General features: G+C 39.9%; 1 protein-coding gene across 8 annotated transcripts in view; it reads right to left on the reverse strand.

The window, feature by feature from the left end:
* IARS1 (isoleucyl-tRNA synthetase 1) overlaps window positions 1-16,084 on the reverse strand; it is a 94,541-nt gene that overhangs the window by 22,248 nt on the left and 56,209 nt on the right. For all 8 annotated transcript variants that reach the window (XM_024117188.3, XM_024117187.3, XM_024117186.3 and 5 more), the window contains 10 exons: window positions 13,907-13,998; window positions 13,057-13,134; window positions 12,013-12,134; window positions 11,465-11,567; window positions 11,134-11,217; window positions 8,751-8,925; window positions 6,324-6,436; window positions 4,445-4,540; window positions 3,460-3,636; window positions 2,585-2,690 (listed from right to left, as the gene is read on the reverse strand). In XM_024117188.3, coding sequence (XP_023972956.1) covers window positions 2,585-2,690; window positions 3,460-3,636; window positions 4,445-4,540; window positions 6,324-6,436; window positions 8,751-8,925; window positions 11,134-11,217; window positions 11,465-11,567; window positions 12,013-12,134; window positions 13,057-13,134; window positions 13,907-13,998 — 1,146 coding nt within the window. The remainder of the gene's footprint in view (window positions 1-2,584; window positions 2,691-3,459; window positions 3,637-4,444; window positions 4,541-6,323; window positions 6,437-8,750; window positions 8,926-11,133; window positions 11,218-11,464; window positions 11,568-12,012; window positions 12,135-13,056; window positions 13,135-13,906; window positions 13,999-16,084) is intronic.

Consider the following 16,084-nt stretch of genomic DNA (forward strand, 5'->3'; position numbering starts at 1 on the left):
GTCAGCTCAGTGCTTTGTGACCACCTAGAGGGGTGGGATAGGGAGGGTGGGAGGGAGGGAGGCGCAAGAGGGAAGAGATATGGGAACATATGTATATGTATAACTGATTCACTTTGTTGTAAAGCAGAAAATAACACACCATTGTAAAACAGTTATACTCCAATAAAGATGTTTAAAAAAATTCAAGAAGAAAAGTCTTGAATTTATGTATATTTTGACTCTTTCAATTTTTTTCCCTCTGTTCTGATGTCCCTAGATTTCCTCTGTTATCATTTTTTGTTTTAAGAATTTCCTCTAGCTATTCTTTTTTTTTTTTTTTATTTTTTATTTATTTATTTATTTTTTGTTATGTGGGCTTCTCATTGTTGTGGCCTCTTCCGTTGCAGAGCGCAGGCTCCGGACGCGCAGGCTCAGCGGCCATGGCTCACGGGCCCAACCGCTCCGCGGCATGTGGGATCTTCCCAGACCGGGGCACGAACCCGTGTCCCCTGCATCGGCAGGCGGACTCTCAACCACTGCACCACCAGGGAAGCCCTAGCTACTCTTTTAGAGTAAGTCTTGCTAGTAACAAATTCTTTTAGTTTTTCTTCATTTGAGAATGTCTTGATTATCCCTTTACCTTGAAAGATATTTTTGCTTGATAAAAAACTGTAGGTTGACAATACTCATCTTTTAGCATTTGTGAAATGTTGTCCTTTCATCTTCTGACCTCTTCTGATTTCTGATGAGAAATCCAGTACGATTCAAATTGTTTTCCCCTAGAAGTTAGGTATTGCAACATCTCGGTCACTGCTTTCAAGATGTTTTGTCTTAAGTTTTCAGAAGTTTTACTATGTTATGTCTGATGCGAATTCTTTTGGATCATCCTGTATGGTGTTTTCTTAGCTTCTTGAATCTGTAGGTTTATGTATTTTGCCAAATTTAGGAAGTTTTCAGACATTATTTCTTTGAATACTTTTCCGTCCTGTCCTTCAGTCCCCATCTTCTCTTCCTTCCAGAATGCAGTGACAAGAATATTAAACTTTTGTTATTATCCCACAGATCCTTCAGTCTCTGTTCATTTTTTTCAGCTTTTTTGTTTTTAACTCTGTTATTCAGAATGGGTAATTTCTATTGTTATTTCTTCCTGTTTATGGATTCTTTCCTATCTCTTCTATTCTGTTGTTGCACCTATCCACTGAGTTTTTGTATTCTAATTATTGTATTTACCAGTTCTAATATTTTAATTCTATTCTTTATATCTTTTACTTGCTTGCTGAGGCTAGTTTTCACTTGTTTCTACTGTGTTTGTAATTGCTCTGCAAAGCATTTTTATTATGGCTGCTTTACATTCTGTCAGATAATGTCAACATTTCTGTCATCTTGGTGTTCCTATGTATTGATTGACTTTTTTCATTCAGTTTAAGATCTCCCAGTTCTTGGTATAATGAGTAATTTTCAATTAAAACCTGGACATGTTAGGCATTATGAGACTCTGGTTCTTATTTACATCCTCTATTTTAGTTGACTTTGTTTGACATTACACTGGCGAGGGAAAGGGAACACTGCTTCATCACTGATTAGTGAGAGAAGTCCGGGTTCCCTATTTAGCTTGCATTGACACTGAGGTCAGGACTCCTTGTTACTTCTGGGGCGGGGGTGGTGGGATGGTGGTGAGGGGTAAGGTGATGCAAGAAAGGAGTTCCTGCTCTCCTCTAGACCTCCACTAATACCTCCCCTGGCCACAAAGAGTAGGAATGCCTCCTTACTGCTCCCCATGTGGCCTTCACTGACATCTTGACAGGGTGGTGGGATATGTGGCCTCATTACTGCTAGGCAGTGGTGAGGGGAAGTGATGCCCTGTTACTGCCTGATGGGGATAGAAGTTTAGGCTCTCCACGTGGTCTACAATGACACTACTGGGCAAAAGAGCTCGTTATCACCCAGGTAGGAAGAAAGTCCCAGCTCACTGATTGGTCTTCTCTGACACCACCATGGCAGTGAGGGCTCGAGGGTCCTCAGCCTGGCAAAAGTCTAGGCTCCCCACTTGGCTTTTGCTGGTGTGAATGGTAGTAGAGCCTAGTTTCTTCTGTCTTGCTTGGGTGGAGTAGAGCAGTTACTGTCTGGAAGTTTTTTTTTGTCTTGCTAGGTTGCCACTCTCCTGGTCCCACCTGCAAAGAGCAGGATTTTGTTGGGGTATTTACATCCATGCCCATTGGCATTTCCAGATTGCCAGCTTCTTCAGCTCCAAGCCTGGGTTACATGAAGCAAAAAGAAAAACCAGGGAACTCTCCACTGTTTTCTTACTTGTTCCCAAGATCCCTAGTTGGTCTGCCTTCTTCCCTCCAGCATTAAGAGTCTTCTTATGCTTGTTTTTATATATCATGTCTGGGGTGTTTAGCTGTACTTTGTGGGAGGAATAGGGAAAAGTATGTCTACTCCATCTTTCTAGAAGTGCAAGTTCAATCACTTACTTTTGTGGATTCATTTTGATGACAATTAGAAGAAAAAGTTATCCAATTTTACCAATTCTCTTGTAATAGCCTTAAAAACATTCATAGGCTTAATTAAAAAATAAAATACAAACAATGGAGTTCACTCTTACCTTGCTCACTGCCATCTGTACAAATGTTAAGATTGACATATGCACAAGCAGGGCCAGGCATGGAAGATCCTCTGGTGAGTGTAATTTCCAGGTCAGACCCTTTTAACTAAGCACATGAGAATATGTGATCGGGTAACTGTAGCATCTGACTACAGTGTCGAATAAGAGCTCTATACAATTCTGAGAGCATAGTCAATCTCAACACTAAAACAGTGAAGAGCTACAATTTTTCCCCTCTTTTTTCCTTTTTCCTTAGAAAACATGCAAAATAGAAAATGAAACCATCTTGTAACTTGTGCCACTGAAAAGACAGTCACATTCAGGTCCTGCTTTTCTATTCCATTTGTCCCATACAAAGTAGAACAAGACAAGGAACATATGACTGAATAAATGACTAACTGATATAGAAAAGAATTTTTATCAGACATACTTCTGAATTATTGACCAATACCTTTCATGTCTTGGTCAGATTTTCAGAGTTACATCTAAAATGTACGAACTGGAAATGAAATTGCATTTTTATGTATAACCTACTACCATAAAAGTAAACTGCTTTTCAAGTCAATTGCTCTTTATGTTTAACAGTAAGCACCAGAATCCACAATACTGACTTTTATAGTTTCAGATAAAACAGCACCATACAGTCAAATAACCTGGCAATTCTTATGTATATCCTAGTTACCTTCCCAAAGAAAACAGCTCTAATTTCCTTTTTTTCTCTTCTGGACTCTACTCACTATTCTCCAGAGCAATACTTCAGGACTGAGTACTATACTAATTGCTACCGGGGGACAGAACATCTAGATATAACTACATAAACTTACCATAAAATCTAATCCTAAATCTCTTAATGTTCAACAGAACTCAGAACTCACCTGCATTTTTTCTTGAATAAGGATTTCATCTGATGTAGGAACTGGATATGGTTTTAAAGGAGATTTTATGGTGGCAAATATGAACTCTGTGTGGCTTTTGATAACATTATTCAGATACTTTCCTTCAGATTTTGCTTTATAATAAACTGTTATTTCATCAGTTGGAACCAGACTGCACTGAAAGCACATAGAGAAAATTTAAAAGGGAAGCACATTTGTCAATTAAAATGTAAGGCGCTGTTAAACAGGGCTGATGATCCCACACTGAATCATTATGGAAGGGTACAGTATCCTGACTAATTCTCTGAAAAAAGGAGTGATCAAGTAACAACTCATAAAGCTCTGAACTGAGACAGAGGTTACAAGTATCCCATTATCTGCTGGAGTTCCCACCTCAGACCCCGAACTACAGGTCTCAGAAACCTGGCCAGAGGAGGAGGACTTGTGGGAGCCCTCCTTGGGACAGAAGCTCCCTGGCTCTCTCACCCAGTAGGGGCAGGCAATATGTTCTGTGCACCTGTCCTGGCTCCCAACTTCTGAATGAGGAAGAACCACCTCACTCTGTTCAGATCCAACAATCTCTCCCTGAGCTAGAAGTCCTTCCACACTGACTGCATTTGCTGTCAGCTTTGATGACCTTATATGCCAGTCAGGAGGACTATCTATCCAGAAGATGGTTTTGTGGAAGCCCTAAAGAACTGAAAAAGGAGGACAAGGAGCACATGTTAGCTGAAAGCTTCTGATCAGAGAAACAAAAGAGCCACATCCAGCTTGGGAGTGAACAAGGAGAGAAAGGAAGTGGCCTACCTCTCCTAAACAGTACAATCTGAATGGACCACAGATCAGTGACTAATCATCATTAATGAATTACTATGGTTTATATTACCTGCCTCTCCTCTCCTCCCCCAAAACCAAAATAAATATCAAACAAAAAACCAAAACAAAACTCCAAAACAGTAGCTTGTTCTTAATCTGACAAGCTGACCTTTTTTCGAAGTTTCTGGATACGATTGATGACTTCCCGAGCCACTCCTTCATCCACCATTGACTGGTCAGGGGTGACGTCTAAAAGAACCAAAGCCTGTAGGAATGAACGGTGTACACCATGACAATCAAATATAGAAAAACGGTTCTTTCAAACTCAGCAAAATGGTGTTTAAATTCTCAGAAGTCTATAATGCAGCACTATTTAGTCACACAACTGAGCCAAAGACAAAATTAACGTGGTTTCTTTATGTTTGGGTCCTCCTTTGTAGACAGCTATTCCTTCATCTCTGGAGAAAGGTGAGACTTTTCATTTTTCTTGTGTAGGGTGCTGCTCACAGGAGATGTCCTGAGACCAACTTTCAAGAGAGTCTCTCATGTAACTCTGCTTTTTGTCTATCTGATGAATAATATCAACTCTTCTAATAAATAAAATCACCAATCATGAAGCTCTTACAGCAGCACAACTTTTCACAATGGATCCACCCCAAACAAGTGGACTGAAGAGCTCAAAGCAGCCATCTCTGTTGCTTTCTTTAACCATGACTCTATTCTTTGGTTTGTTGGTGTGATTCAAGACACAATTTCTACAATGGGCCACCATACTTTTTTATATGGTTTAGTTTAAATTGCCACCTTCTTGTCAACTTTATCTACTTTATTATCTCATTGGTCAAAAAGGCTGTCAATGATGATGTGGTAATAATGACAGTGTCACTTCTATTATAGAGGGGAATATACGTATAAATTAGGCATCATCCCCATTTACGTTTTTGAGGACACTCAATCAGAGAAGTTAAACAAACTTGCTCCACTTCATGAAGGCACAGGAGGCAAACTGGAAATGGATAATGTGTCATGGCAGGGCAACCATGGCCCACAATACACAAATCATGTCAAGAAACTCAGAAGCATCACAGACAACACTTCCTTAAGTATAGACGACTTCAGGACTCTCTCATTTGGCTGTAATTCGAAAGGACTGCACCATCTCACTGTTTACAAATCTCTTTCCCTGGCCCCAATTCTTTCTTTCCTTATTTCCTCACCTTTGGCTCCTTACCACTGTCTGCCCACATGGAGTTCTGTCTACATCATATTTAAGACTCTGTGTATGGGAATTCCCTGGTGGTCCAGTGGTTAGGACTCGGTGCTTTCACTCCTGGGGATCTGGGTTCAATCCCTGGTAGGGGAATTAAGATCCCGTAAGCCACATGGCACGCCAAAAAACAAACCCTGTGTAAAGGCTGGAGGAGGTTGGCTTGCCTCATACGAGGTACTCCCCATCTTCCCCTGTATGTGGCATATTAAGCACAGAGGGACTCCAGCAGGTCCCTCACTCTCACAATGGAGACCTTACAACCTATCTGCCTGGAGAAGTCTGGTCAAGAGTGAAGAGAGATGCTGTGATCCATTACAACAAAAAAACACAGACCCCAGAATGCAAAACTGCTTGTACATCCTCTTCAAGCAGTACTCTCTAACCAACCCCACTGCTACCCCAGACTTCAAATAGGAGCACTTATTTCTACTAGATAACTTATCAAGTACAGTAATAAGAACTGACTTACTTTTCTATCTCCATTACAGACTCATTCCTTGAAGGATGGGATTACATCTTACTCATTTTTGTATGACCCAACACTTAGGACAACTGCATGCATAAAGTCACAAAATATCTATTTATGTATTCATTAAAGAAATGCATATGTCAAGAAGTTATAATAGAGGAGTTTAATAAGGCCAATCTAAAATAAATAACTTGTTTATTTTACCCTGAGACAAGCTGCCAATACTGTCAGGAGAGGCATAAGTAAATGTTTTCTCCTCTTATGTTCTTATCTTTTGGTAAAGAAATATTCTAGGGAACAGAAAAATACCTGAGCATCTGAGTGTGCTTCAAACTGTGTCGTTCCACCTGTTGCCTGATCAAAGGTGTACATGAGGCAGATATCTTCTTCATGCAACTCATGGCCTTCCACAACAATGGTCCCTATTGGGGAAACAACTGCCACTGTTACTCAGTCAGTACCCCACTCCTCAAGCTGCCCTGCTACCAATATATTTTGCCACTCTTTAATAAAACCTTCATATAATCAAGCTACACAGTCTTCAAGAGATCATGTCCTCTGGACTCATGTCATTGTTGAGATCAAGGATGAGACAAACTTTCTTTAGACTGCACCATGTTATCCTGAGGACACTTAAATCACCACTAATATCTACTGCTGTATATAAGCTCCCAGGTCCAAAGACACGTGCCAGAAGGCAACGAATCTCCATCATAAACATGAGCAAGCATGTTTATGATGGAGAAAGCATGCTATAATGAAGAAAGCACAGTCTGTAGAGTCAAACTGGACTTAGGCCCACCACTCACTGGTTGTAGGACCCTGGTGTTCTATTATCTGCCTATCAGAGTGCAGTGAGGGTGAAAAGAGGCAGACAGTGTGAAGTTCTGAGCATCATGCCTATTCATGGTAGGCAGAATGTATAAACAGCTAAGGATGACAGTTCTCACCTTCAGGAAAGCCTACTATGGTTAACTCACAAATGATCTTCTTGGTCGTTGAGCAACTGGCTATCATTTTCACTTTATGTCACTGCATTCTGAAAACTACTTTGCTTTCCATCAATGCAGAACAGTCCATTCAGAAACTATAGCTTAGAAACTGTAGGCTTTCCATTTCAAATAAGGTTTATTTGAGGAATTTTTAATATTTTGGCTAACTGGTGAAACAACTTAAGATTTGTGACTTGAAGGCTGATCCTTTAATTTTGTTAATTTAACAAATCAAGTTAAATTAGTACTGACTCAACTTTTAGTTGCTAGCCTCTTATGTTTTATAAATTTTACCTAAAAATTTGGGGACTCTTAGGGACATTTCCCCCAATTTCCATAACTACCCATCTGATTTCTGAATCTTCAAATTGTTCCTCATGACACTTCCATGCTTATGTTTTTCAACTTCAGAGGGAACCCTAACAATCAAACAACTCATGCCCTAGGTTTGCTACAGGATGTCAAGTGGCCATAATTAGACCACATATGATTCTAATCATGGCAGAGCTGAGAACTCCTGGGCACCTGGAAAAGCTCCCTAAAGATTTCCTTCAGTGTACTTATCAAAACTATGATTATGTCCATAAATCTTTAGTGTCTGCCAGCACCATGAGGGTAAGGACAATGTCTGCCTTATTTAACTCTATGTTCCCAGTGCCAACCAAACAGAAGGGCCTTAAAAAATATTTGCTGAATGAATGACTCCAGTCTTGCTCAATTGAGACCAACATACGTATTCTAGATATTTTAGAGAAACTATGATAAGTTCTGACCCAGTCCTCCTTCGCAAGAAGCCCCAAACCTCAATGCTAAATCCCTTTCACTAAAAATACTTAAGTATTTTAAAATTAAAATTTTGAATTAAAATTAAAATTTAACTTTTTTCTTTTGAATATATTCTAGTCTTCATTCTGGCACCTCTAAAAAGTCACCATCTTTTTCTCTACAAGCAACATCTGATAACAATAACACTCTATACCACTGGCTGGTGAATCTCAGGGGGTTCTGCTCTCTCACTAGGGTAGATTTTTCTAGGCCCACATTAGCATTTATAGAGTTCAACGGTAACTTAAGGTCCACCCCTCTGACTCAGTAATTTCTATCTAGAAATCTAGCCAAAAGGAATCAATTCCACAAAACACTTACATGTGAAAATATTCACTGAAATATTAGTTATACTATTAAAAGAATGGAAACAACCTAAAGCACCAACAATAAGAGACTGGTTAAAGACACTATCGGTATCCACAGGAAGGAAAGTTTTTTCAGCACTTACTGAAACAGCATTTTAAAGACAATAACACACAGAAATGTTTATAATGTAAAGTGAAAATGCAAACTAAAAATATAAATAAAAACAAAATAACATAAAATGTAAAAATATATGAGTGAAAAATGTGAAATTTAAAATTATAATGTGATTTCCATTTTGTAAAGCTGTAATTATATAAATCAGAATTTTAACAGCACCCCAGCACCTAACATAACAAATACCAGACAGTAGGCACTCAATCTACATTAAATGGATGGGTGATCGGTTATGGGTCATTTTATTCTCTTTACTTTTTTCTAAATTATCAGAATTATTCATAATAAATATTTTTATGAACAGAAAAAAAAGTTCTTATTTAAGAAAAGGCTGTGACAGTAGAAATAAAAGAGGAGGCTAACTATGAGAGCCTAAGTATGAGACATCCATCAGGTTGAGGACACAAACGGTGCCCCCAATAAAACAGATACCCACCACTCTCCTGGAACTGCTCTAGCTCCTCACTGCTCAGCTGCTTGATGGATGTCATCACCATCTTGAAGGCTCCCTTCAGACGCTTCCCCAGGACCATGTGATCTGGTTCTGCCCTTAGGCGAATGCCATACTTGTTTTTATCTGTAGATAATGTAACTTTTCGAACATTCAATTCCTATATTTGGTAGACAAGATGAAATAAAAAAGAAATGAAAACATGTCCACAAAAACTTGCCCACAAACATTCATAGCAACATTATTCACAACAACCAAAAAGTGGAAATAACCCAAATGCTGATCAATTGTGAATGAATAAACAAAATGTGGTATATCCATATAATGGACTATTATTTAGTAATATAAAGGAATGGAGCACGCACACATGCTATAACATGAATGACCCTTAGTGCTAAGTCAGAAGCCAGACACACAAGACCACATATTGTATGATTCCATTTATAGAAAATGTCTAGAGTGGGCACACCCAGAGACAGAAAATAGATTTGTGTTTGCCAGAGGATGGTGGGATATTGAGGGGAAAATGGTGTATGAATGCTAATGGATACTGGGTTTCTTTTTGGGATGATGAAAATGCTACAAAACTGTGGTGATGGCTGCACAGCTCTAAATAATATTAATAAATAATTGTATGGTATGAAAAAAAACTGTCCAGATCAATCAAGTTGAGCCTAACGCAACTAACAAGGACTGTAGCATTAGAAATATGGACTTCATGTTTAAGGGTAACCTTTGCTCAAGAAATTTCAAAGCACCACAAATCTAACTATCAATTAACCAGAAGAATCAGTTAATCAAAACATTTCGGGACCTCACTGGTGGTCCAGTGGTTAAGAATCTGCCTTCCAATGCAGGGGACGTGGGTTCAATCCCTGGTTGGGGAACTAAGATCCCACATGTTGCAGGGCAACTAAGCCTGTGTACCACAACTAGAGAGAAGCCTGCGCGCCACAACGAAGAGCCCACACACTGCAACAAAAGATCCTGCATGCCACACTGAAGATCCCATGTGCCGCAACTAAGACCTGATGCAGCCAAATAAATAAACAAATATTTTTGGAAAAAATCTTAACATTTCATGTTTCCATCATACTAGTTAGTTAAGGATTACTAACGTAGCAGGAAACGGTGACTGCACAGTAGGAAATATGAAAATGAGATATCATGGAACAGTCAACTGAAGCAAATTATAGGGAAATTTCTGGTTTTGCCATTATACATTATTATATTATTTGCTCTCAGTGATTAAGATATTCTATTTAAATATATTCTATTTTTATCCATATCTTAAGCATTAATTATAGAATTTATAGCTCTTTAGTTATAAACTCTAAGTTTCTAAACAGTTATAAACTCCTTGGTTTCTAATATTTGTCTGGAATTCTCAAGCAATTCAAAACCAAATATAGAAATTATTTTCTATCATAAAGATTTAAATACTACCTGTGAAAGGAATAAAAATGAAATTTGAAATATATTTCTTTTTAAAACATCACAGGGTAAAAGCTTTTTGGGAGGATAACTGACATGACAGTTTAAACTTCTGACCCCAAAACTCCACTTCTAGGAACCTATCCAACATCCATACTGTGACATATTTGCGCATGTACACACACACACAGACACACACACCCCTTTTGTCTGTAATCAGAAACCTAAATTTCCAACAATGTAAGAGTAATTAAATAAATTATGATACAGCCAGGAAGTGAACAAAAAGAATAAATTAGATCTCTATGTTTTAACATGGGATGCTGTTTAAGAAATACTATAAAGTGAAAAAAATAAGTTAAAAACTACATATATAATCCTCTCTATTCACAAATAAAATCAATGATGTGTGCATGTGTGTATATGTATGTACAGATGTGTGTACACATGTAAAATGCTAGGAACAACCCAGCAGGAGATAACCTAATGAACAAGTGGGTGATGAGACACCAGGGAGTGGCCAGGGTAAGAGGAGACTTGTTTTGTACTCGATGCTAGTGCTTATTTACAACCAGTGTGTGTTTACTTGATACTTGTATAATCTGAAGGAACAAAGATTTTTTTGGTGTTAGTTATCAAAAAGTACTTTGGGGAAGAGAAGTGGATGAAAGGATAAATGATCCAACAAAGGTGAAAAATTCATGGACGCTGAAATCACTGTTAAAGAATTACAATTACATTGTAAAAAGTCATGATGAATCTAAAAGCAAAGTGTAAAATTCCATGGATGGTTAAATTTATGTATATACTGATATAAAAAGGAAAAGGACAAATGATACACTCAAAGTGTAGTTGACTAAAGAGTACTAACCAAAATAATCTTCCCAAGGAAAGAAGTCTGTTTGGACCAAATCAAACAAATCAACTGTCTTACCTCAATGATATACTTCTCCAATGACTTAATTTCATTAAGAGCTTCTGGATCCTGATGAATAACTACAATTTCTTTCAAAGGATACTAGAAAGAAAATGGAAGGGAACGTTCGTAAGCATCCAGTCCTCTAAACTGCAGAAAAATGAATGTTAAATGTTTTGTCTGAATCTCAAGCTCCAGACTAAGCAGGCATAACTAGTACTAAGTCATTCACACCCTTATTGCAGAAAAGAAATTTACGCCATTGCTGGCAGCTCTTTATATTAAGAAAATACTCTAAAACATAATTATCTAGGTATGTGCAATGCAAAACAGAAATAAAATCTCAAACCTTTATGGGAATAGTTTTGCGGTCTCGAATCACTCGCCCGAGTTCAATCACAGACTGCATTCTAGATACTGCACTCTCGGTTTTCTTGTCAATCAATTCCTCTCTGGTTGGTAGAGGTAGGGATTTGAAAGAGATTAGATTCAAAAGGAGAAAATTCCGAAGAATAGGCATGCTTAAGTGAGGAAGAGGGTCAGGCTAGAGATATGATGGTGTAGCTAGGCTTCCCGGGGAGGCTCTTGGGAAGGACAGCACATGCCTGCCTTTGGGGCACACAGTGAGAAGCAGGCAGCAAGCTTGAGCCTGCTGCTTAGTGCCTAGCAGCTCCCCAAAGCGATCCCACCAGGCCTACCCACCCCTACCTGCCATAGCTCTACAGGAGATTCCACACTAAGCATCCCTCCTATCCATTCTGTAGCCTGAGGAGCAGCTCACGGGGGAGGCAGGGCATGGAGGGGCTGGAGCAGGGAGCTGGGGGCCCCACTTGAGTGCATCTCTGGCAACTCTCCTTCCCCTGGCCCAGGAGAGGCTTATATATATTTGATTCTTACCGAACATGGGGCAGCATGAGGTAGTGGATACTGAATGTGTCCTTGTCTCGGACAGAAAGAGGGTCAATCAGCGTCTTCAGATTCTGGTACATCAATTCAGTAAGAAAAGGGGTATAGGGGGCCTGTGTAAGGACAGAACACATCGGGTCATTCATACGTAGCCATCATTAACTGATCTCAGAGTTAGAAGCAACTACATAAACATTTTAGAGAAATGATATGGGAATATGCACAGAAATGAACATGAGGTACAAAACATGCCCTATGAAAGAGAAATGACCTCATTTTGAACTTGGCGAGCTAGACACTCATGAAACACAGCAGCAGGACTACAGCCAGAAGTGCCTAAAACATTCTTGAGGATGTCTATATTAAAAACAGGAGTCCCTGACCACATGCCAGTCAAGTCAACATGCAGAGGAATGAATGTCCCTAAACCTCTGTAAACTGGGGAAACACCACCTGCTTCACAGGATGAAGGGGAATGAGGTCAGACATGATACACCAGGCAGGGGACCTGGTACAAAGCAGGTTTTCATTCCATGTATGTTTAGGAAATAAACAGAAGCCTTATAACATTAAACTGGAATAGCAAAAATAAGATACAGGAAATTAAAACTGGAATTTTTACTTGTATGTCATTTAATTAATATTTCAATTGACAGGAACATGTCTCAAGTAAAATACTGTTTGCAATATATTTTTGTTTGGTTAGCTATTAGTTCAAGAACTTCCCCACTACTCACAGACAATTACAGGAATCTACATTAAGAGGAGGTATGTCGCTCTTGAGTCTAGATGCAAGGACCTTGACCTGAAATGTACTGCCAGGGGTGAAAAGAAAGAATCCAGCTTTTAAAGCTAATGTTTTTTAGCTCTTATTTGACATACATAAGCTAACGAGATTTATGAAAAGAGACTAGAAATTTAGGTTATTTTAACACTTCTATTTCTATTTTTAGTGGAACAAATACAGAATAGATACAGACAGAGGACAGTGCAGCAACCGGGCACCACAAGCAGCCCACAGGGCTAGCATCTTACCATAAGTCTGCACAGAGAAAGCAGAACACTAAACAAGGTCTCCAGAGCCATAACACAATCCTCTATCCCGTTTTCACCCTAGTGAATAAAAAACACACATTAAACTGTTAAAACCAATAGTTCATTGTAAGAAAAAAAAGATAATAAAAAGGGGAAAACTCAACCATAATTAAGTTACCCAGAGATAACTACTTTAAACATTTTAGTGTATGTCCTTCTAGATATACGTACATATACACACATACATGTACGTGTGTGTAATATAATTTAACAAAAACAAAATTATTGTTTTGTTACGGGATTTTATCATTAACACATTTGAAGGCAGTACTGATGGACAGTGGTCTGGGCATTCCTCACTCCTTGTTTTCTACCATTGTTGCTTATATACAGCTTTAAGTCCTGGGACAGGATCTATGCTTCACTCATCCTATATCCCCAACAGGCTTAAGGACGAGTCTTGTCAATAAGTAACTGTCCCTCTAGAGGTAGAAGTGAGGAGGTGTCCCTCTCAATATCACAGCTCTACCTAAAAACATCTGCAAAATATCTGCATGAATTTATTTCAGATTTTAAGAGGTCTGCTCAGTACAGTCCTCTTTGGCCTGAGACTTACCCTCATATGAATGTCCATAATTGTGTTTTGAAAATATGCAAGATGTCTTCTAAACTTATGGGTTCCCCCATCCATCAAATGGCAATACAGTTAATATGCAATTAAAAGGAAAAAGATGGCTTAAAAAAGTCAGAGCATTTGAAAATGCTCCTTTTCCTTTTAGCTGTTCTCATTTTTCCTCAACTCTCATACTTCCTACACTTTCTGCTCTTCCCAACAGCAGCCTGCACTTACCTTTAATCTTCTACGGTTCATCCTGACATACCAATTAGTCAGAACATCCACAAACTTGACCAGGCGAGGAACCACAGTATAGAGTCTGTAAGCTAAAAGTAACAACCAATCAGGCAGTGAGAACACATAAGCATCTTGGGTGCTTAGGACAGGGCTGGATGTAAGAAAGAGCAAGCAGCCCCTGCCATCCAAGGGCTGTCACACCTGTTAAGGCGGCAGAAGTACCAAAGTGAAACAATCAAAACTGAGGATGTACTATACAGCTGTCAAGGTGTCTAGGGGCATGCACAAACCACCCTGTGAGCTACATGCAAACTCCCAGTGTCAGTGAGAAAACAGGAAACCCCGTATGTGTGGCTGAGAGGCCGAGGCTGCCCGCCAGATGACTCCATGAGGCACCATTTATCTGGAACTGTATCAGGTGGTAGTACCACAAAAGCCTGACTTCTTCCACTGTGCTACCTTGACCTCAACTAAGACAGACACATAAAAAGCTGTAATTAGATTCTAAGAGGCACAGCATAGATAAGGGCTTCTCAACCAGAGCAATTTTGCTCTGCAGGAGACACTGACAATGTCTAGAGAGACATGTTGGTTGTCAAACTGGCAAGGTGGGCACTCTTGGCATCTGGTGGGTGGACTCCAGGGATGCTGCTCAACAAACTACAATGCACGCACAGGCCAGCCTCCACCACAGAGAATGACCCAGCTCAAACTGTCAGCAGTGCTGCCACTGAGAAACTCAGGCAGGGGCTGTGCATAAAATAGAACAGGGTTTCTAAAGGTTAAAATAGTCAAGGAAAGAAAGCTAAAGGAGGTACTGGAAGGAGAGAAGAAACTTGAAGAATCAGAAAAATTTGAAGGCTCCCCTGAGGAACTCAGAGGGCAAGCAGGAAGCTAAGGGCGTCTAGCCAACTTTGTTTGAGGCCCAGACTTATCTTCAGGATTTTTGCCACTCACCTCCCCTTTAACTGATACTCTCTGTTGCACAAAAACAAACACCAAAAACAAAGAGGGTAAGACCAAAAAGCATAAAAACACACCACCATTTATATTGAGTTCACTGACTGTTAATGAGGTTCCTAGTCTAAGCTAACACAGTGGTTAAGTTGCCAAGGGCAGAGCTGCTCTCTGTTGCAGTTCAAAAAGACTAGCGCTGAGGTGCTGCTAGACCAACACCTGGACCCCAGGCCAGAGGCACTCGCTGATCATACATTTCTAGAGAGGCAATTTTTGTGATCAGAGGCCTGTTCTGTAAAGACAGAGGCCCATCTAAGTTATTTCTAGGGTTCACTATACTTTTCACCTTCTAGGAAGCCAGAGTGTTCAAGAGTTGCAACTCTTATAAGGTAAACAAAGCCCATATATAATAAAAGGGAGCAGCAGCTACCACTGAAATCACTAATACCAACTGCAGGCTCTTCAACGATGCTACCTATTTAGTTCTCAGAATTCTATTTTGATGAGGGAGGCAAGGGCACAAAGCTGACAGGTTGGTGGAGTGGGAACTGCACTGGGCAATCTGTGTCTGGAGCCCCTCTCATCGGTTCAACGTGCACCACCTAGCCTCCTGCACCTGGCCCTTACCACTCGGCTGTGTGCACAACTGCTGCCAAACCTCTAGTTCCCAGGCAGACCAGGTCCCAGCCAAGATATACATTCTCAGGTCACAGCCGTTGCTATCTAAAGATGGCCAAGGGCCCCCAGGCAACAATCCCATTCATTTATATCACTCAGGAGGGAAAACTGGACACAGCTATGAGTAGGTATCCCAGGGAGTGTGGTGAGAACCCAAGTGCTGACGTCTGCTTTGCACACTCATTTCCATCTTCACTTATGTCAATCTGTCCAATAGTTTGACAGTCATATGACCCTTATTACATATGTTTAATAGAGTGGGTGTAGTCCTTCAGGATGACTGATAAAACATTCAAAATTTCCTGGACTAACCATCCTATTGTGCCAAGTACAGAGGCACCAACTATTCCACGAAGAACTATGTACCAGCTGAGGAATGGAAGACTCCTGTATGAACCAGATTGCTCTGGCCCCTCGAATCCACTGGAGTGCAGTACCTGAACAGCAGCACCTGGCAACCACAGGACACTGGGGGAGGCTGGTTTATGTCACGAGGGTGCACACAGGGATGCCATCTTTTCTCCCCTGCCCACAGACTTT

This window comes from Physeter macrocephalus, chromosome 9, assembly GCF_002837175.3.
Source record: "Physeter macrocephalus isolate SW-GA chromosome 9, ASM283717v5, whole genome shotgun sequence".
Taxonomy (NCBI): domain Eukaryota; kingdom Metazoa; phylum Chordata; class Mammalia; order Artiodactyla; family Physeteridae; genus Physeter; species Physeter macrocephalus.